The 23,728-nt window shown below is 37.5% G+C and overlaps 2 protein-coding genes across 3 annotated transcripts in view; both read right to left on the bottom strand.

Annotated features, from left to right (window-relative positions):
* LOC144601293 (uncharacterized) overlaps positions 1-4,579 on the bottom strand; it is a 33,409-nt gene extending 28,830 nt beyond the window's left edge. The window contains exon 1 of the mRNA XM_078413325.1: positions 3,611-4,579. The gene's annotated coding sequence lies outside the window, so the exon portion shown is untranslated. The remainder of the gene's footprint in view (positions 1-3,610) is intronic.
* A 337-nt stretch (positions 4,580-4,916) lies between these two features.
* lcor (ligand dependent nuclear receptor corepressor) overlaps positions 4,917-23,728 on the bottom strand; it is a 27,547-nt gene continuing 8,735 nt past the window's right edge. For both annotated transcript variants that reach the window (XM_078413326.1, XM_078413327.1), the window contains exons 2-5: positions 17,076-17,208; positions 13,564-13,836; positions 10,290-10,389; positions 4,917-5,925 (exon numbers count right to left, since the gene is read on the bottom strand). In XM_078413326.1, coding sequence (XP_078269452.1) covers positions 4,965-5,925; positions 10,290-10,389; positions 13,564-13,786 — 1,284 coding nt within the window. In that variant the 5' untranslated portion in view covers positions 13,787-13,836; positions 17,076-17,208 and the 3' untranslated portion in view covers positions 4,917-4,964. The remainder of the gene's footprint in view (positions 5,926-10,289; positions 10,390-13,563; positions 13,837-17,075; positions 17,209-23,728) is intronic.

Raw genomic sequence — 23,728 nt, 5'->3', positions numbered from 1 at the left:
GCTGGTCCTTTGTTAACTTCTTTGATTGAAACTAATACTTCATCAAAATCCAGAACATGATCTTGGAGAATAGAGAGATCAGGCTTTGAGAGTGCAAAAACCCACCACTCTTTGATGCACAATGGGCTGCAGAACCACTGAAAATTACCATGTTTATATTTCCAACATTGAAGGCCTGTACAAATGGAGGGTAAAATTAACATGGTTTTTTTAGCCACATTAAGGGCAACATATCGAATCAAGGTTTCAACTTTATATATATTTTTTAATTTTTTTAACTGGTCAAACTTGTAGCGTTAACGTATTTGAATCAACAACAGCTATATCCAGCCAAAAGACATCTGATTATTAACAATTCATGAAAGCAAAGACCTTTGTCAATATATGCTGCTTTGATTAAGGGACCATTTCTTATTTGTCAGCCAAGCAACACAATGGCACAGCAGTTTGTGCTCCTGCCCCTCTGCTCCAGGGACCCAGTTTGATACTGATCTCGCATGCTATCTGTACACCATTTGCATATTCTCTTCATCACCACCTGGGCGCTTTAGGTTGCTTCCTCATCAAGGATGTACTGGTAGGTTTACTGGCTAGTGTAATTTACTCTTCAAGAGCAAATTAATGGCAGAGAGAATCAAAAGGGGAATTTGTATGTCAAAGATGTTGCAGAGGTATAGGAAATTGAGGAAAACAGGACTACTGTATTTGCTCTACAGGGCCCAGCACAGATTCACTGTCCACCTTATATGAAATTGTAAATTTAAAAGAATACAAATCTATGTTGGATCAGGAAAATTATTCCACAAATTTACACAATTATCTAAAAGCAAAACAAGCACTATTCTAAGCTATATATATATTTTTTTAAAGGCTCATTTAACAAAATCTTACATCCCAAAAAGAATAAACTCATAAGTGTGTATATTTATGAGTGAGAATGAAAGGTAACTATAAAACATTAAAGATAAAAACATTATTCATTATAACAATTAAAGTCTGAAGAGCACATTATTTCATGCTTTCCTTATGACATCGGACATCATACAGTCCATCAAATTTAATGCCGACTGTCGGAAATACCATCAAAGCTATTCCCCCACTAATTTCTCCATGACCTATTCTCTCACATGTGTCCATTAGACCCGCCCACCTATACTTATAGGTAATTTACAGTGCCAATTAACAAACCAGAACACCTTTGGCAAACCCCTGTCGCAGTTATGGGAAGAACATGCAAACTCCAATGAAGTACCTTTGGAAAAATTAACAACTAAAAAATAAAAAATAGTAGCCAATATCAGGGCTATGCCTGTCACACTGCAACTGTGCGGACACAGAATGACCTACAACACCACTGTACCAACAGATTCACTCTGGAATGGTCAAGTTGTCTACAATTCAAACTAATGTCTCTGCATAGACAACAAAATGACATTTCCCCACCCGACCTGCTAACTTCCTATTTTAAGTAACATTAATGCTGCAAAATGATATAATGGTGCCAAATGTACCAATGGCCAATGCATTCCTCTGTACTGTGTATAGAAGCAGAACAAATGCATGCTTCTACTAAAAGCAGCAAGTGGAATTTCAGAAAAAGACCATTACTTAGCCCAAGCTTTATACAGTAGTGCAAGATAAGCTGTCCATCCCGCCGTCCCTCAGATCCCTTGGTTCCTTTTTCTTCAGATGTTACCTCCTACAACCCAGACAAGCCCCCCCAACTTTGCTCTTTATGTTTACAATTGCAATCCAGCAATATATACCCCTTAGATTTTATTTCCTCCTTTCCTTGTGGAAGGAAGTGATTAACCAATTTTTTTTTCTTTACCTGAAAACAAACTGGATAAAATGTAGTGAAGCAGCAGTCAAGGGGACCCGTCCTAACTCTCACACATATCACAAAACACTGTACTCTCATCAGTCTAAAGAAGGGTCTCGACCCAAAACGTCACCCATCCCTTCTCTCCAGAGATGCTGCCTGGCACGCTGAGTTACTCCAGCATTTTGTGTCTACACTGTACTATAATACTGTTTATACTTAATAGCACCTTGGTTCAAAAGATAAGTGCATGCATAATCAGAGAACGAAATAGCCAATTTTATTTCTCAACAAGAACAATCAAATAATGATCCACTTTTGTCCAGTTTTTTTTTAAAAATCACCTTCACGTTGCCCAGTAACTCCAATTGTAATTTTGTGTCCAATCCAATGTATAGGATACACCTTTAAATTGCACCATAGATACATATCAACTTCCAACTACAAAGCTTACATACACTTAAAATGCTCCTCATATTGTTTCCCCAATTTCCTGCTATTTTAAAAGTGAGATTGGTTTTGAACAGATTTGGCATTGTTTTTTTAAAATAACGCTTTCCAAAATAAATTACCAATCTAATTCTGATTCTTAATCCTGCAGTTATACCGACACTAGTTAGTGTATACTAGTCCTACACTGATATTCTTATAGAGCACATACTTTTAAAATATTATCTGGCATTCAAAGACGTAATGTATTGGCCAAATGTCTAAATTAGATATACTTTAGCTCCCTTACAGTGTTAAAAAGCTATAACATTAAGATTATAAAGTCTTTTTCGTCCTCTAAGATCCAGATGTGAAGATGGGGAAAAATTGTGTGCCATCTTCAGATCAGTCTGATGTAAACCAACTGTACATGTTCTTATAGGACAGAAGACCATCTAATAAAGTTATGAAATTTAAATTTTAAACAGACAGAAGACATTTTAAAACTGACACTATAAATTCGACACCTACCGATCTGTTAACAACTCCACAAAACATTATCAAACGACAGTGCCAACTTCAGAATGCCTTACAAATTTTACAAAATGTGTTAGTATTCACTAAGGCGTTGCTATATATTTTAATGCTCCAACCCCGACAATTTGCGTGCAAAGATCCAATGTTTGCTATTCTCTTTTTGGGAAATCTAAATTTCATCCGTAATAAATATTTTCCAGTCTAAAGATGCTGTTAGGAGCATTATTTTCACAATAATTAAACATCATAAAAATAAGCCTAGACCACTCACATCGAACCAGAGCGCCTAATGCAATAGTATGTCAAACAGGAAGTATTGGGTGAAGTGGGGGTATCAATGTTGACTGGTAATCGCATTGAAACAATCCTTCAAAAGAAACAATCCTTCAAAAGAAACACCAGCAGGTTAACGAGGTTTAAATATTGACGATTAACATGAATTCGGGAGGAGAGATGAAGGAAGGACAGCGGGGATGATGGGCGGATTGGCTCGGGTAGACCGTACAGAGTTACAACCTCTAGTGGGTTTTCAAGAGCTCCGCTCCTCGACGTTGCCTCTTAACTAGGCCTGTTTCCAATGAAATCAAATAAAAGCGTAGCCATAACAAAACGTTCTTTTATTATCCACAGCCAAGCTTCTATTTCACCCTCTTGCTCCACTAATCCATCTTGATTTGCTACGAGTTTTCAAATAAATAATTTATAGGATTAAGTGAATGAGCAAGTCTGTTTTTTAAAAATATCTGGGTCAAATAGAAAGACAACAGTAAAACAAAAAAACCTTTTTCTCTTGAGCCTACCTACTCATGATAATCAACTTACAGTTCATACAGACGATTTCCAGTTCACAATGACTCCATTGCCTTTGAACTCCATTTAGGGAAATGGATCAAAAGCCATTTTCCCCCAAAAAAGATACAACTACAGTAACATCCCAAGAGTCCACAAGCCTTGGTGAAAGGGACCTGAGGCATCCCGCCTGCCGTGGCCCCGATTGGCTCAGCAGAGTGCAACTCCCCGACTGGTTACAGCAGCCGTCAATCCGCCGCTGTGAGCAAGGTTAGAAGCTGCTGCATGTGCCTGTTTCATTTTAGTTAAAACGGTGAGGACAGAGAGAGACAGGAATTGATGTTACCCAATAAATATATACAATTAGCTCAATAATCGGTGCCAAGGTGATTTATTCTCAGCACGCTGCTGCCTCGCTATTATTTCCAGTTAAATTTCGCACGAACAGGAGGTTGGAGATCAAACGGGCAAACGATGAAATTACGGACCTATGTTTTTTCTTTTATTTACGTTACATTTTGAGTGCCGAGAACGAAGCACTTGCCTCGTCTTGGATATTTCTGATCCACTACAAAATAAATCTTGATGCTTATTCAAGACAACCAAAAACGCAGAGCCATTTTCTTATGCTGCATATTTGTGTTTCTGTATCAGACTTTAAACAAATTAAAGTGTAAATCTAATTCCTTACTTTTTAAATTCAAAACATTGACTGGTTTAATATACTAAATTCCGAAATGTAATTTAAACGGGCAGAAAATGGTTTGGTAAAAAATATTCTCGTTTCTTTGCTTGGCTAGAAATGCCCAGAGTATAAACCTAATCAGTTTCAAGTCAGTTGCATTTCTTGTCCTGATGGAGAACAGAAAACACTTATATAATGAAAAGTGCCTGGCTTGCCTTGTAGGTTACCAACATTCAATTTATCAACTCAATTTCATAGAAAGCTACCATACGTGTGGTGATCCTATTGCAAGCCCCGTTCACCTTTGCACTGATACTTTCTAGGTGATTACAAAATCTATTCCACCTACAGTTCATACATCTTTGTGCAAAAAGATGCACAAATAGTATTTAGGAAGAGATTATATCGCAATCTTTGCTTTTCACTGGACCATAATACTGCTCTAAATAAAATAGAAATCGTTAATACCCAGCATTCACAAAGGGGGAATATTTTGGCTTGATGTTCTTTCATCTGAACTTATTCCAACATTTCCTTTTTTTTAAACTTCAGATTTCTAGCTTCTCTCAATAGCAGAAGCTCAGTCACCCCCCCCCACCCATTTCATCCCAACCATGGTGTCCATGGTGTCTATTTAAATTGTTGTTCTGCTAATGCTAGTGCTCACCCAGACCAAAAAAGTATTAGCACCAACACAAAACCCTACTCAGCCTTTGAATTGCTAAGACTGTGTTCTAGCTCGTCATCTGCCTCTTGGGGCTCAGCGCCGAGGAGTTTCAGTTTCTTCTTCGGTGGGTTTTTCAAAGTACCAAGCCGCTCTTTCACTTTATACTCCAGGGTGCTGTGTGGGATTCCATAAGTACTTTGGGCTTTTGAGACACTCATCTTCCCATTCATTACCACAGTGATCGCTTCTTCGAGGATCTCATTGTTATATTGTCGATAGCGTCCGCGCTTCTTTCTGGGCTGCTTTGAGTCACCCTCTTGCTCAGATGTGCCCTGCTGCTTACTGGAGGTTGGCTGATCCACAAATGAGTCCCAGGAATCGTGCCCTCCATCGATTAGATTCACCACCCCTTTCCTGTGCCACAGATTCTGCTTTGGGAGGATCACTCTGAGTTTCCTATGAAGTGCGCTTTCAATCTGTGAATTCAGGAGCAAAGGGCTACACGTGTAATGATTTGTGGCACTGGTTCCACAAGTGAGATCCATGCCTCGCACCTGTGGTATTTTCAAATCTACAGAAGCAAAATGGCCCTGGTCTTTCTTTGCATCGTTTTTTGTCTGAACAGATCCCCTCTGAAATGTAATTTGGTGCGAAGAAAGTTCCTTGGTATCGGCACGCTTATCATTTCCCCTGAAGCTGGCATGTTCCAGATTGAACTCATAATGTGGTTTGGCCCAGGGGGCCTCTCTGGCTAGAACTAAGTGCTGCCCACGGTGCTGAGAAGTTGGCCCTAAATTGGATGTGGGAGATGCCTCGTTCCTGTTGATAGGTTCCTCACCCTTGTGGGCTGATCGAGTCACTGGTATTTTGAGAATAACAGAAGATTCGTAACCGTCCTGTGTCACGGCCTGAAAGCTTCGTAGCGACTTTGGAAGTACTCCTTCAACACTTTGCGATTCGCTGTCCCATTGCTGTTGTCCGGCTCTCCCTGGACGCCTAGGATTGGATGGAAGGAAACTCAGGTGAGCAGGACTTGCACAGGCAGGAAGGGATGGATGGGGGTCACTCCTTTATTAGAAAACCTTGCTTGGGTAACATTACTATGAATCTATAGATTGCAATAGCCTCAGCCTCTGCATCAATTTTAGATTTCTATTATTTATTCAATGTTTGGAAAATATTCACCGACATTCTGAAATAACGTAAACTGAGGGATGAAGTCCTCCAAAATACAAAAACTACAACTGCAAGGGCAGTCAGTGTATTTTAACAGTGAAATAATTTCTGTTGGATTGACCTGCATGATTATTCTACACACACACACGAGCTTTGTTGCACATTACAACTTAACATGCATTATCGTTCTACAAATGCAAAGGTGACGTTACCTCTAAACAAGTAATAAAAGAGTCAGCCAAAGATTCAGATACAGCAGTCAAGCCACAATATATTCAAAATTCTACGTTTGAACAAACCCCACTTTCATCAACTTATTTCACATTTTTTTAGAAATGAAAACAATTTAAAATTACTATTTTGATTAACCCAACCTGAAAGTTATCAATAATTTCATCATGCTGATCAGTGACTCCCAGTAATTACTTTCACAACCACGACTCAGGGTATACAATTCCACCATGCTAAGACCACCTGATACTTTCCCCCAATGGCCCACTCGAGAACAAGGAAAGACATGCAGAAAGGTATTTGATGACAGAGCTTTGAAAAGGGAATACTTGTCGGGCCAAAGGGAAATAGCAGAGTAGGACTAATTAGAGAGTTCTTTCAATGTGGTAAAACTCTATGGTTACATATCAGTTCATTCTGTTCTCATCCACACAAGAGTACTTTCTACTGATGATCGCTGAATAGTTGGATGGAGTAGAATTGTTTCCAAGTCAATTTAGTACCCCAATTTCCATCCAACAATGGTGATATTAATTGGTGCATACCTGGAGTCAAACTATCGCTTTGGTCTTTGTGGCCTGGATATTTATTGCAGTAGCCAAATGAGATATTTAGGATTCATGTTGCTGCTTCTATATTCACTCTATTAATAGAATGGTAGCACATGGCAGTCCATTTTGAAATTTCAACCTGCAGGTCTGATGGGCAATGAAAGACAACTAAATTTATAAGCCATAGCACTTTGCTCTTGAAAGATCCATTGCTATAATTTTAATTAAAATATATTCAAATATTCCAGGATAAACAACAAAATGAGAACATGGTGTAATTATATTATTGTACTAGTAAATTTATTACCCTGTTCTAACAAGGGCACGGTTAACACAAGCTTTTGTGTAAAGTTGTAGCACGCTGATAAAGATGACTTCATAGGATTAACATTTTTAATACAGTTCTACTTAGGGTGCAAAATCCCATCACAAAATAGGTGACAAGAATGTTTTAATATATTATTTGTAAAGAGAGTAAAGAATTTAAAGCAGCCAGAATCTGTGCACTTAGAATATTTCCCAAATTGTATTTCCCACTTCAAATGCTCACAGAAATTCTACAAAGGTTGTACTTTATTATACTCAAGTTTCACAATATGCGCCTTAAGTTCACTTTCTCAATCCAATGTCACAGTACCATAAGTGAACATGATGATCAACTATCTTGTCCCTCACTGACCACATGAAGTTAGAGACCACCACATAAATGTTGTGTTTTATTACTGAAATACAAGGTTCATGATCAAATTCATTCGCAAATAGGTTTTTTTTTCAGCTTAGATATGTCTATAAACAACACACATTTTTATACTGTTTCTTACGGATTTCTGTCTCGGGCATGGAAACCATTGAAAAGAAAATTAATGAAAAGAAAATTGCCTTCCTTATATTAAAAATGTGACAACTCAAATAAGTACTCTGTTTTAAGACAAATAATTTAGGCATTAATTTTCTGTCTTTACAATTCAGCAATTCTCAAAGAATTTTCGTTAAGCAAACAAATAGAGTAATAAATCTATGCTAGCAATAACCCACAAGATGCAATGAGATGTACAACTGGAATATTTTGTTTGGAAAAACAATCTTAGTATTGAAGCTTGTGCATATTTTCCTTCAGGTTTTTCCATGGGTTTTAAATTTCACCTGATACATTGATTGAATCTTAATGAGATTAATGTCTCATGTAAAGACGTTATGAATTCTAGGTACTTACCTAAAGATCATACTCATAAGCAAGGCTGATGATTTAAAAAAAACATGAAATCTGCTCTATTCAGGAAATAACCAAGTAAACTAGATGACTGAAGATGGCTTTCAATTGCGTACACAATATCCACTGAATATCACCAGCATTTTAGTAAAGAGCAGGGCACACACAAGTAGTCTATGTGTACAAGCACACATAAGTAGTCTAAAGTCCACAATAAGGAAACTCCAGACTGTCATGCATTTTCACTTCTTCTTCAGTGGTGTTGTAATCTTGTGAAAGTAACATCCAACCAAGCAGCCTTAGGGAAAACCAGTTTTCAAAAAGGTGGAAAGAGGATATTAATCTAACACCAGAGAAATTGGGAGGGAATCAGTGGGGTTTATGGACCATTTACAAATAAAATCAGTTTTCAAATAACTGATCCTTTTCCAGAATACAGTGTTGTTGCATTAAAAAAATGTTGTTCAATATCTTGCTCTCTTGCAATTTTTTGCAAAATAGATGGACAGTGGTGTAATACTAAATCATGACCATTGGGAAGTTCACTTTAGGACATTGGCAAAACACTGGAATCACAATAATTAGCCTTGGTCTAAGCTATAGAAAAACACACCAGAATAATATTCAAGACTATTCCAAATATCCATATTTGTTATAGATGTCATAGAATCATACAGCTCACACCAACCAACATAACCCATCTACACTAGTCCCATCTGTGTTTGGCCCATATCCTTCTAAACCTATCCTATCCATACACCTGTCCAAATGTCTTTTAACCATTGTGATAGTACCTGCCTCAACTACTTCCTCTGGCAGCTCGTTCCTTATACCCTACTTTTCTATCAGTCCTCTTAATATTCCTAACTGCTTCTCCGACCCTACATAAACATTATTCTTAAATTTTCATCCCTAACTAATAAGTGTTGCAATCTCCTGATCACAGCAGTGTCCAAAATCATAATATTTTATCTCTTGTGACACTTTGAGTGGACAACCCTAATCATTCATTCAGAAAAGTCACAAATTAATTCTATGCCATGGTTCCAGGGAGATCCGTAATTCTTTCAAGAGGTAGATTTAGACTTTACTTGAGACTTTAGAGATGCAGCACGGAAACAGGCCCTTCGGCCCACCAAGTCCTTGCCGACCAGCGATCACCCCCCTCTACACCAATACTCCCCTAAACACAAGTCAAGAGTGTTTTATTGTCATATTTCCCAGATAGAAGAATGAAATTCTTACTTGCAGCAGCACCAGAATATGTAAACACTAGGGACAATCTACAATTTTACCAAACCCAATTCACTTACAAGCCTGTACATCTTTGGAATGTGAGAGGAAACTGGAGCACCCAGAGAAAACACAGTCAGACAGTATAAACTCCATACAGGCAGAATCCATAGTCAGGATTGAACCCAGGTCTCTGGCGCTAAGGCAGTAACTCTACTACTGCGCTACCGTGCCACCCATTGCGCCACAGTGCCACCCAATTTTTATCTGATTTCAAGATCATTTTCCATAAAACTTAAACCTACACCTAAAAAAAATATTTTCAATACATTTTTGAGAAATAAACCACTGAATGAGGATTGTTTTCCAGGCCCAATTTCTGCATGGTTTTAACTGCAGATATATCACTGTATATAGTGGTTCACTATCAGAAAAGGTGTAGAAAGCATTCATTCCAATGGGGGTATTTGTGTGATTTAAGAACTGCAGAAGAAACTCTGAAGGGATAGCACTGCATGGTACAAATGAAGCTTTAGCTTCTCCAAGCATCAACAATTCACAATAAACAAAAGGTTGGCAATGTTTACATTTAAATTTCCATTCATCATACATGGAGTTTAAGGATTTGTTATTTTATGCCTTGTATGTCTTGTACAATGTCATCAGAACAACCTAAATGCTGAAACATTTAAGACTATAAAGAAAATATCAAGTGAAAATCCGAAAAGATCATCTAAGTATGGAATATTTAATTGAAGACTACGCAATTAAAATATCATATGAAAGGAGTTAATAAAAAGTTCTATGATGGAAGATATCTAAAATAATGTTGCAATTCTTGCACTGATGAAGTCTAGGAGACATCCTTTAAAATTAATGGACAAAGTCCAGCATTCCTGTACTTGAAAAGATGAAATACTTGAAGGATGATAATAATTTTAGACAATTTTAATGCTTACCCTTTGGCTAAAACAGCAGAAGAGGAACAATCAACAAGCTTGCTTTCAGAAACAGTGCCAGCACAAGAACTCTTCTTGGTAGACAGATCAAGCACTCCATCTGCATAAAGAAATACATATCAATAACCCCAGGATGATGAATTTGTTAATTGTGTGCATCAGTCTGTGATCTTTATGTCAGTATTTTTTATCTCCTCTGCATTTATACGCATCAACTTGTTATTTGTAACATATTACACTTCTTTGCCACTGCCTTACTGCCTGTTAACAACTCATCCCACAGCAACCCTAGTCTTAACCTAACGCAGATATTCCCTCGGTCCTATCCATCTCCCAACACCAACCAGCCTGCAATTTAAAACTAACATTTTTTAGTCTCCTTCTCAGTTCCAATGGTCTTCAACTTGATATGTTAACTGCTTCACTTTTTATGCACAGATACTGCCTCACCCGCTGAGCAATTCCAACATTTTCTAATTTTTGTGTTAAATTTTCAACCTGGAGTTGAAATTCCTCGATATCCACCACTCTTCCCATCCCTCAATTTCAGCCCTATGATACCAATTTTCTACCACTGGTAGCTAAAGGAAAGTTCTGAAATTGCTTCTCCAAACTCCCAAACCTTTTAGCTGTTCTGTCATACATCCTTTAGGACACTAACTCACCTCTTTCACCAAGGTGTTCATCACTGCTCTCATATCTCCTTACATGGCTAGCAATCAAATCTTGCCTGACAAATCCTCTGTGCAACATCTTAGGATGTCTAATTATGTAAAAAGAACTGTTACTGTTACTGTTAGACGATTTAAAAAAAGATTTTGATTTTATTTCTGCATGATACTCTTGAATGTCGTTTTGAATTTCAGAATAGTTGCACCATAGAAAATTTCAGCCAATAGACTTTCAGTTCAGACTACCCGTCCATATTTCCAACAACCTCAAAACCATTTGTTGCCAATAACCTATCTAGCTTAGCTCTTTCTCAAAAATACATCAGAGTTAATTGGTCCAATAAAAATGGCGACAATCCATTCCACTTGTTTAGCATCCCTGTTTAGTGCAACAAAAAAAATTCACCCTTTATTGTTCATAATTTGCAAATATGAGCCTCAAATTTGTACATATTAGAAAAGATGGCTTATATTCCATTTGTCCAAATCTTCCGTTCTATATTACGTATTATGCATTACAATGTTATGCATAATTACACATTGCTAACATCTCCTCCCCTCTCACTCTTCCGCTACATATGGGTCAAATCCTTAATCCCCTTTCTACATTGCATTTTGGAAAAAGAAAGACCAAATTACATGCAGGACTATCGATATAGATTTGGATTTGTGTGTTTGTTATTCAGAAAATGCAAAAACACTTATTCCAATCTAATTCTATCCATTATGCTATCCAAAATACAAGCCATTGATAATCATGTTCCTGGAAACCTATCACCTCCATTTGTTCTTCAAAATTCACATAGGTTTCCATAAAACTGTATAAAAATACTGCATTTGACAGAATGGAATAAATAACGAGTAGGGTAACACTCCTGGGGAATTGTTCCTGTAGATATAATCTATAGCATCAGGTACACTTACCTTTTCTAATGGTGACATAATTATAGAAACATAGAAAATAGGTGTAGGGGTAGGCCATTTGAGCCAGCACCACCATTCAATATGATCATGAATGATCATCCTAAATCAGTACCCCATTCCTGCTTTCTCCCCACATCCCTAGATTCCGTTAGCCCCAAGAGCTATACCTAACTCTCTCTTGAAAACATCCAGTGAATTGGCCTCCACATCCAGTGAATTGGCCTGCCTTCTGTGGCAGAGAATTCGACAGATTCACAACTCACAAAACGAGAAGAGATCATTTTGAAATTTAGTTTGTGATAAAATATAATTCAGAATAAAATCATTTAATATTCAAATTGGATCACCCAGAAGAAATTTGATCCACATATAGTTCTTATTCCACAAAGTAAGATAATCCAGACAACAAAGACAAGTATTTGAAAAAAGACCAGTTGATACTAACCATAGTAAGATTCCGTTAACAAGGCAGGATAGGGACTTTTCTGGTGCTGGACTGGCAAACCTTCCAGACAATTAGGTGTAATTCCAATTAAAACTCCACCACACTTTTGATTTGTTTTTTACCATTGAACCCATTGTGTTTAAAGGGAACATGGGACTAGGTTTAATTACATTCTGCTTTCCTATATGATCAGCCATTTTGCCTTTGATTATTGACTCGAGAGATGAATTGTGAAATTATAAAGTTCCCAGTGTTTTCCCATAAATGTTTAGTGCTAGAGTGCAGTGAAGGCAGTAGAGACAGGTTAGGTGAGGATCTTTGTGTGCAAGTCCCATCCTCTATTATATTTCAGTGAAAGTACTGACAATGGCTTAGAGCTCAGCACCCAAGCACTTGCAAATGCAAGCATCACCTATACACAAATGTATTTCTATGGATATGCACTTGCCAACAAAGTATTTTAAACTGTAGTACAAAAGCAAAATTGCAGATATTTAAATTGATTTTTAAAAATGGAAAATCTTTACTCTGCAAGTCAGGCAGCATATGTGGACAAAGAAACAGAATTAACACTGAATTGACTTCAACTTCTGAACGGCATCTCATATTTCGCTTGGGCAGCTTACAACCCAGCGGTATGAACGTTGATTTCTCTAATTTCAAGTAACCCCTGCATTCCCTCCCTCTCCCCCCTCTAGGGCATCCTACTAGTTCCACTGTTCACATCTTTGTATCCCTTCGTTATCACCTCTTCTCCAGCCAACAATGGGCCATTATGGGCTCTACCCTTCCTTAGTCATCTGTTGCCGGTCCTACTTTGTTCTGGCCTTTTCAACAGTTCAACAGTTCAACAGAGCTTTATTTGTCATTCGGTACCAAGGTACCGAACGAAACTACATAGCAGTCACACACAAAAAAGAACAGACACATGACCCCAACACAAACGTCCATCACAGTGACTCCAAACACCCCTTCACTGTGATGGAACTCTTACCTCCAGTTCCCTATCCTCTATTTTCAGTCTGAAGAAGGGTCCTGATCCGAAGCGTCACCCATCCTTTCTCTCCAGAGGTACTGCCTGACCTGCAGAATTACTTTGTGCCTATCTCTGAATTGATAGCCTGATATGTCGTTGATCTGAAGCATAAATTCTTCTCTACCATTGTTGCCAGATCCATCGAGTATTTCAGCATTTTTAAAGTAAATTACAGTTAATAGACTAACTTTGACTTACCTTGACTGTCTGATTCAGAATTAGACTTTCTAACGGTGAGATCCAATGGTCTATCTTGGTCAGCCATAAGAAGCTCACTTAAAACAGGGTTTAGAGCACATGCACCGAGAACAGGCGTTTTGGATGTACTTTGGTCCTGGGTGCTGGAGAGTACAATAGGGTCCTGAGAAGTGCTGGTTTTTGAGGTATATTTAGCGGCAAACTCCCTGATCATTTGATGCATAATCTCACAAACTACGAATGTAATAGTGGGGTCCACAACACATGGATTATCTGCAAAGACAAGAAAAGCAATGTTACTTATTTTATAGGAAATGTACAGCATTTTTATTTACAAGGGTGCATGTAAAGGTCTGTAGTTCTCACTTCTTGATTTCTTTAGTGCTAAAGTACCCAGATTAAAAAAGAAACAAGCATAATGCAGATACCACTGAATGAAATAGTTACAGTCACAGCACAGAAACAGGTTCTTCAGCCCACCACATCTATGACGACCATCATGCCCATCTAAATTATTCCCAACGCCTGCATTAATTCCATATCTCTCTAACTTTAGATAGTTCCTCTGTCCCCCTCGTCCCCCTCCCTTCCCAGTTCTTCCTCTATCTTCCTGTCTCCACCTATATCCTTCCTTTGTGCCGCCCTCGACATCAGTCCGAAGAAGTCTCGACCCGAAACGTCACCCATTCCTTCTCTCCTGAGATGCTGCCTGACCCGCTGAGTTACTCCAGCATTTTGTGAATAAATCTCTGTATACCTTGTTCATTCAAGTACCTGTCCAGATGCCTCTTAAATGTTGTTACTGTTCCTGCCTACACCACCTCCTCTAACAGCTCCTTCTAAATACAAACTACTCTTTGTCGGGAGTATCTAGACATCCCCTCTATATCTCCTCCCATGCACTTTAACCCTATGCCCTCTAGTTTTAGAAACTTGTTAAACCAACCACTTTTAAAAAAGATATTTTCATCTTTTACATGGCTTAACCATTAAAAATTTTAGAAAAACAACTATTGCCGGGGAATATAGTTTATATCAAATTTAGCTTAACACTGATTGCAGTGTGTGCGCATTACTACTGTAAAAATAAATATTCAATCATAGCATGTCATTTTATTGCTTAATAAATCTTTCTGCCAGCTGGATCCCGAGGCAAATCTAGTGCAGAGTTATCATACATTTTTCAAAGGCAAGGAAGAACAAGTAATGAAATAGTTTACCAAAATGAAATGAGAAACATTCTACATTTGTTTTCTGAGCACAATACAAATTTTCTTCATTCTCTGAAAAAATAAACACCTACCAATGACATAAAAACCTCAAAACAATTTATGGGGACGTAGCGTGAAGGTGTCCAGGCAGAAATGTCTGGGAGTGGGCTCAACTGGGGAGATCTCGAAAGAATCGCCAACAACCGAGTGAGATGGAAGACATTTATCAATGGGCTATGCTCCCTAGAGGAGCCAAGGGCTTAAGAAGAAGCAGAGCGTGAAGATAAGTATATGAGATAAGAATGTTTAAAACCTTTCCCTCCCACTGACCCTGTTCTACTATGCAATAAGATTATGGGCCTAACTAAATAAACATATCCTTATCTCTTCCTTGTTAATACACCTTATTAACAAAAATCCATGTACAGTAAACTCCATTAATCAGGCACACATGGAACTTTGGCAACACCTGACCAACAGATTTTCTGGACTAATCTTATGTTATTTTATTTATACTACACTATTTTAGATAGTAAACAATAACATATTTTCCAATGAAGCCGATAATTTTCAAAGAATCACGGCAACTGAGAGGCTGGTGAGAGAGAAGGGAGCATAGAAATCTCATGTGAGCCAATGACTAAATCATCTGCATTTCAAACAGCCAGTTAGCAGATTAGCAGAATTTTACTGTATGTGAAGTTTTGCTTAATTTCACTCTGAAGGAGGGTCCTGACCCGAAACACCACCCATCCACGTCTTCCAACGATGCTGCCTGAACTGCTGAGTTTCTCTAGCATATTACGTTTTTTTTCCCACACTGAAATTTTTATTTTTAGACTATGCCCTGAAATGGCTCTCCTTTAAATTCTATTCAATAACTTAACAATTTGAAATCACAAGGAATAAAATCCTCATATAATCTCTCTTTATAATTGAAACCATGGTGGTCAGGTGCATCGCTACATCGCTTGAAACCATCCACCATTTTTGCCTGGATCTCAGGCCCAGCCCAATTTAGGTAGAGCCATTACATTGGAGTGCTTGTGCTCTAACCCTGCAATGTGAAACCACTATAACAGTACTCCTTCAACTATCCTCTTGCCTTCATAGATTGACATTCCAATGTCAGTTTCCTCACAGTTCAGGTATTAATTCTAAGATAACCCTCTTTAACCTTATATTCTCCAAAATTACTTTTTTGCCTCCTTCTGAGGTTGCTGGTTATGACATGAACCGTCTTTCTTGTACACACACATACACATAGTAACTTGCACTAAGTACTAAAATACTGGACAAAACTTTGAAAATGTTTTGTCCCAAGTTGAATGAATCATTTGTATTGGAGTTAAAACAAAAATATCTACCCGTTCGCAATCAAAATCCCTTTCTCACTGTAACTTTACTAGGGGAATAATGTTGCACTAGCAGAATTTCACAGTAAGTACAGTAGAGGAATCAAGAAGCAGCAGGAACAGAATGCCTTAAGTTATTGGTATGTAAAATTATGCCGTGTTTTTGGATGATTTAACCATGTAGCAACATGGTGATGAAAATAGGAAGGGATCAGGATAGAACCTTAGGGAATACAAGAGATGATAGTGCATGAAAAGAACCAACTGCAGGCGATTCTGTGGCCATGCCGAGAGAGAGAAAGAAACCTTATAAGCTAGCTGGATGTCTTTGGAATGACGTGGTCAACTCTGTCAGAGGCTGCAGACCAGACCATCTTTTTTTACGACCACTTTAACAATCATTTATTAACAATTTATATGGTGGTTATAAAATTCAGACAATTTTCATCCAATGTTAAGTCTTCCATTCACAAGAAGGAATATACAGGAGACACAAAGGGACTACAAAAAAAAGTGCTGGAGTAACTCAGCAGGTCAGGCAGCATCCGCAGGGAACATGAAGAAAGGCCCCAATCGAAACATCACCTATCTATGTCCTCCAGAAATGCTGCCTGATATGCTGAGTTACAATACTTTGCGTTTTTCAAGCAACATACAGGATTCCCAAGTTACAAGGTTCCTGGACAGTTCACAAGTCATTAATACGACTGCCTAAAGTTATATCTAAACAAAAACATAGGTCAACCAACGGCAACGCATAATTAGAGCTGAGCATTTAACTCAGCCATTCAGATTTCTTTGCAAGATGCAATGATATTGCTAAAAATTAGTTCCCACAGCAGCTGGAAAATTCATCCTTCCAGTCTCCATGCATACGCTCGCATGTATGGGTGTTTGTAAACTCGGGAGGATTTATAGACCACGATGGCACCATTTCAGGCTTTACCTTTCTTCTGAAGTACAGCATTGAGAAATGTTTCTGCTTGTTTCTCTAAGGGGTTAATTTTGGGTGGTTCCCGTCTCGATGATTTCTCTTCTCCAACTTCTAATTTTGGTTGTTCAAGAGCAAATAAACGTTCCTATAAAAAAGCATATATGCAATTAGAACCAAATGCAAAACAGGAGGCACGACCAAATTCACTAAACAAATATTACAAATTGCCGGGTATAAAAGTAATACTTTTGTGTGTAGTTTTGCTTCCTCTTTAAGAAATACTAATGTACCACATACCTTTAAGGTCTTAATTAAAATATACCCATAAAATTGACGAGCAAACAATACACTAGATTCTATTATAAACGAGCATGAATACAAAATATCTAAAGCAATTGTTACCCACATGATAAAACTCACTTTACACATATTCATTGAACCATAGATTGGTTACTTCACAGAAGGCAGCCATTTGGTTCATTGTGTCTGCATCAGATCAACTCAATGAAACAGAAAGGACAGAGACCAAAAGGAGATGATGCTTATTATTTGTACCAGCCAGAAAATGTAAACAAAGCTTTAAATTTTAAGTAATGTGTATTTCATGATGAACATACAGTTATTTTGTAATCGATTAAGATTTTGAAAGTTCTCTCAAATATGTTTATGGAAATGGTATAATGATACAGCAGTAAGCTTCAGAGTACTGTGATGATAATGCCAATCACTGATTATCCCAACTTGCTATTATTCCGTCGTCATGGTAGCACAGGGAGAAAGTGTTCTGTGACATACAAAGGTAGAGTGACGCACAAATTCACTAGAAATAGAATGGAAGCACACATCAGGTCAGGCACCATTATTTTTTTTACATGGTTCTGCATAGCATCTCTAGTACTTCTGTATTAGTAACTGTCCATTTCAACATTGACAGCAATGTTCCCTTGTCGCTGGTGATTTCGAATGAATAAATCTGACACTCCAAGTGAAGCTTGGAGGTAATTTTCAGAGTTCACAGTGTAAAAGGTGGAGACATTATGGTTATTAGTTCTCCAACAAGATACGGACAGCTTGCATGGTACAAACGCAAATATCAAATGTCTGATTTGTGTTCTATAGTCAGCGGCTGTTCATTCCTAAGTTCACCAGCCACTCACAATGCAATTAATCACCAAATTTTGTTTGTCTTAAGGGAAGAGCTTATTCATGGTTCTTTGTAAAAAGTATTTGCATATTCTGAATTGCAATAAATGCAAAGTCAGGAAATAAGTTAGAGGCAGAAAGCAATATTGTATATTCACAGAATCAATCCCAACATTCAAAGAAAAGATACACCAATCATAACAAGATTTCTCAATTCATCTATTAATTTTATTCTTAGAACTCCCAAACCAGGGCCCAATACAAATATTGTAGGCTAAATTGGATATCACTCCCAAAATAACATGTGACTACAGTGCACAATTAACACATGCCGTTACAGTGAAAGGTCAGCATGGTAACTTTACAGACAATGCTAACAAAATAGTATTAATCGGTTTCTGATGCTTTAGCAGGAGGAAAACATAAGTAGCTAGCACCACATAAAAATAACCTGCTCTGCTTAGGTCTGTCACAACTTTTGGAAAGGTGTACCAGAGCATCGGCAAATACCAATCCTATTACACAGGTGCACCTATCAGACACTGCTCAGTTCACTGACTTACTTTCCAAAAATCTGAATTTATATGCTAATGGCCTCAGCAATAAAACATGAATCGCATGACTGTAAATACCACGTTGAACTCTTAAGAGCTTTCACAATATACAAAGAATGTGTGATACAATCTCATATCATCTCCACAATGTTCTTGTTGCCATCGACAGATACCAAAAGACAGATACAAGATGAATCGCATTGAATTTACAACTCGGATACTGCTTCACGAAAAACTAATCTCCACTACGTATTCCCCCTCAGAAACTTACTGAAAGGCGTAATTGGTTTATCAGTCCTACACTTCAACATACATAAAAATTAGCCACAGCATTCAACTCTTGCAATCAGCCTTCATATCCAAGCCCAACATAATGCATAAACATAGAAACTATTAACTGCAGAAATGAGACATTGTACTAAAATGTACTAAAACTGCAGAAATGAGACATTGTACTAAAAAAGTTAGAAGACAGAGGAAGATATTCTGCAAATGACACAGAAAACAGAATTGAAACATTGTTCGCACACAATGCATAAGCTTTAGTTTAACCAGAGTAGCTTTGTTTACAAACTTGTTTCATTCCTACTTCCTGAGTGAAGGAGAGAGACAGAGAGAGAGGCACACTATGTAAATGGCTCACCACTGGTCAAATACGATTCTTCTCTCTCAAATTATTCAAAGTTTAGTTTCAATAAACAAAACAAGCTAAGGAAAAGAATGCGGTAAAAAATAACCACACACCTGCAAGAAAATTTAAAAAGGTAGATTACACACACATTTACCACAGAACAATTTACCATATGCAGGTCAATATATAGTTTTTAAATAATTTATCTGTATATTTAAGATTAACTCATAAATGGAGGCAGATATGAATGAAAGCTACTTACTGAAAAATTATGTTAGTTGCTCCTGAAATTCTCATCAAAAACTACCAAGGTAAACATTTTAAAACTCTTTGCTTTCAATACCATCCATATCAGGATATCCTGTCTCTGTGACGGAAAACAATGTTTTGTTTCATATTTGCTTTCATGATATCTAGTTTCAGGAGGTCCAGCAAAAGTAAAAGACTACAAATATTGGAAATTAAAAAAAGTAACAGATTAAGAAATACTGTAAAGGAAGGACCTTCTGAATCTAATATAAAGATTGTGTTTGGGTATAAACAAAATTGGATTGTTGTTTGTCATTGTAAGAATATCTGGGTTTTTTTTAGGATCATTACTACACTAGAGAACACTAAATTACAAATTGCAATGATACGTTAAGGGCTACAAAAGATCACAAAGACCTATCATCACGAGGACAGGAAGCAATGGGCAGTCTAAAAAAAATCTAACATTATTTAGGATTGTATTGTGTTGCTTGTTGCAGCTGAAGAGGATAGTTGCTTCTATGCAGAGGGGGAACACTGAGAGTCTCAGAGAACCCCCATCAGAGCAAGAAGGAAAACTTCTTATAAACATGGCCGAATTCTAAACTCCTTCCAACTATTCAGCTTCTAGGCAGCCATGCAGTAAGATGTTAAGGAGGCATTCACTCGGGTTGCGTGCTGAGTGTTCTGCTGGGAACTTGGCACGAGTAACTGTCTTTAACTGGCACTCCCACAGCGGCATCCAGTGTGGAGAGGATGGCTGATCGGGCTACTGTTACTCCAGATGGGACAACTAATGTGGCCACCCAGTGCTGAAATGGCTGGCCCTGGACAGTATTCAATTAATTAATTCATGCAGGACATTGTTGGGGACTGGTAGCACCTACTCCATGTGTTGACAAGACTATCCTGATGCTACCCCTCTCTTTGTTTGGATGCACAGGTCTACCAGCCTAGTGATGTGTCAATGGTCAAGCTCAACCACCGCTGAGTTTGTCACTACGGAGACTAGGAAGGGCAGAGAAGCAAATTATATACTGGAGACACAGGAGACTGCAGATGCTGAATTATTGAGCAAAATATTATTGAGCAAAGTGCTGCAGGAACTCAGCGGGTTAGGCAGCATCTATGGAGGGAATGATGTTTTGATCATGACCCTCCTTCAGACTGACGGAGTGGTTGGGACAGGGAGCGAAACCTGGATAAGAAAGGTAGGGGTGGGCAAAGCCGAACAAGTGACACAGATGGATACTGAGGTGATTGGCAAATGAGTGAAGATCGTGCGAAGAGGAGATAAAAGGGTGTGAAATAAAGAAAGAAGAGGCATGTTCCAAGAGCAGGAGAGCAGTAGATATCACAGAGAGGGAGCAATGAGGGAGTCACACAGAGCTCCCATCAGGGCGAGAAGAGCTTCTAAAACACAGACAAAGAGCAGGAGAGCTATAAACATGGGGGAAGTTTTTTTTTTGCTTAAAATTATGTACTGGTACCACTCTTAATTTTCTCATTTCAGAGAACATATCCCAAACTCTACACGTGTTTCCAATGTATAATTACTTCTATTTAATGGCAAACTGGATAGGCAACACATCATGGCCAGATCTGCTTTTTAATTAGTATTCTTTATGTACCTCGTGACAATTAATTAAGAGCAACATTGGTACTGGCCTGGTAGCAAGTAAGGAAAGAATAATGAGCAGGCTGGAAAATTACAATCTCTACCAAAAAAACATAACCTGACAATAAATAACGAATTTTAGTTCTAAACCAAGTGTGCCAACTAGTCTCTAAAATCAAATCAAAATGTTAGTATTCCAAACTGCTTATTCTTTTTTCTCTTATCAACCAAAAGAGACAGTTTATCATTAAATGACCAATCAGAAACACCTGAGAGCAAATAATCTGTGGAATTCAAGAATAATTTGAGCCTAGCACAATTGAATGTTATTGTTTTTGTCGTCTCCTCCCACGTGCCAGGCCACTCCACAAACAACCAATTCATTTTTCATTAGGAAAAGTGAATGATCTGTCAATAGCAACCTCTATTATGACAACCATTCAACATTTTTGTTGACAAGAGGTACACTTGGCCATACTTTTAAAATTCCTCCCTGCCAGAGAAAAACATGATTTGACTAGAATGTTGCAAGCGAAATTTCCTCATATAATTGAACACTGCTTTTAACAGAAATATGATTGATGCAGCATGTTCCCTAAAGGCTATAAACACACTGTATTTTTCCATTCTTCCTTTGTTTCCCAGATATTACCACGGCAACATTTTTGTAGCCTTGCAATATGATGTACAATAGAATCCAGGCCCTCTGTCAAAGCCTTTTCATTAATGCAAAAGTGGTCTGATAATAAATTATACTCTAATTTCAACTTACTTCTGAAAACACAATGAGATACCAAATTAATATGGGGGATTGCAGAACGTTGTATCAAGATTTGTATTGTACCTGTACCTCACCATACTTGTGCATATGACAATAAACTTGACTTGAAGGCACTCACCAGAATGTGCAGTAAAGTAAGTTAACTACTTGCAGTATAATTAAAGCAGAGAGGAGCTAGTAATTGGATTTAACTAGGCTTATTGTTGGGGGAATAACATTATTCGAAACATTAAAGTCAAGACTACGTGCAAATTACAGTGGGTTAGACAGTGATACTTCACTTACAACATGCCAAATCCAGTCCAATTTGTAGTGATTCCAGAATCCTTCATCAGATGGTTATTTGAACAATTGAGTTCTGCTAATGTATGCCACACCAACATTCTTTCCTTAATTCAGCACCATCTGTTATCATGGTGCAGGATAACAATGAGCACCAGTGAGTTTACCATTTAGTTTAGGCTGCTGCACAAATTAGTGAGAGTTTTATTCTGCATCTTATAAAGTTAACATGAAACATGGCAACCAGAATGAATCATGTCACATCTCTAGCATTAACATCCTTCTTTGTTTTATCAATAAAAAGGATCCATGTACTGGAAATTATTAACTATATATATTAATGTAAAGGCCAGTTAATAATAGTCAACTCACAAGAAGTGTAACAACTAAAATTAAAAATGGATGAACAACACTATATTCAAATATGGCTGAAGTCAGCAGAATTGTTTTTAAGCATTAAAAGGAAAGCCAATATCAGGCAAGTCCAATAGCACATCTGCCACATTGTTAGGAAATGTTTATAAAGAATCACTGACATTCCCTTGGTGCCCATCTTTATTTATTTGGTGATGTCGAGTGTTCAATAACAACAAATGAAAAGCGATTATTTTCCAATATGGCCACTGAGATCTACAATGCTTGCAACTTGGGTCTAAGACGACAAATTATTTTTAAAAATTACACCAACACCAAGTTATGATTTGTCTCCAAAGGCTAATCATTTCAGTTTAACATAAATTTTCCAAATTGCACAACACACAAACACATCAAAGCCAAAATGGATAAACATGCTCAATTACATTTGTGCTAACAAAAAGCAGAAGGTTGTCAACAGCTTATGTTATCTACAGTTATTGTTGGCCTTAGAATCTAGCTGGGAGATTTAAGATTTTCCTTTGAGTTCCAATCCTTGCATTGTCTTTCTCACCGTGCCAAATTCACAAAGATAATCAGTAACCTAGCTGGTCAAGGTGAGAAATACTAATGACTATTCTCAGAACAAGTCAACAAATTAAAAATTTAAGCACAAAAGTAGAAATCAATTTTACAATTTATGAAATTGTTAAAGGAAAATCCATTTATAGAAAAATCACCAATTATCCATCTTCCTGGAGGCATTTTGCAAGATGAAATTTACAATAAAATCTATTTATTTACCTTACTTCATTAATAAAATAGCATATTTTGCCTTTTTGTATTGTATTTACGTTCATGCCTATGCCTAGTGCTAAACAACCGTCTAAATATTGAGGATTCTCATTACCCATTAATTTTCCATTATAGCAGATAACAGACATACACTGTGGATGATAATTAGTTTACAGAATATTTAGCTTGTGTCAGAAGATAATTCTTGCTCTCCCACCTCCAAAATACAAATCTGCGGAACATCACAAGAATATTTCT

Source organism: Rhinoraja longicauda, chromosome 16, assembly GCF_053455715.1.
Source record: "Rhinoraja longicauda isolate Sanriku21f chromosome 16, sRhiLon1.1, whole genome shotgun sequence".
Taxonomy (NCBI): domain Eukaryota; kingdom Metazoa; phylum Chordata; class Chondrichthyes; order Rajiformes; family Arhynchobatidae; genus Rhinoraja; species Rhinoraja longicauda.
Note: the sequence above shows the minus strand (reverse complement) of the source record. Positions and strands in the feature narration are given on the sequence as shown.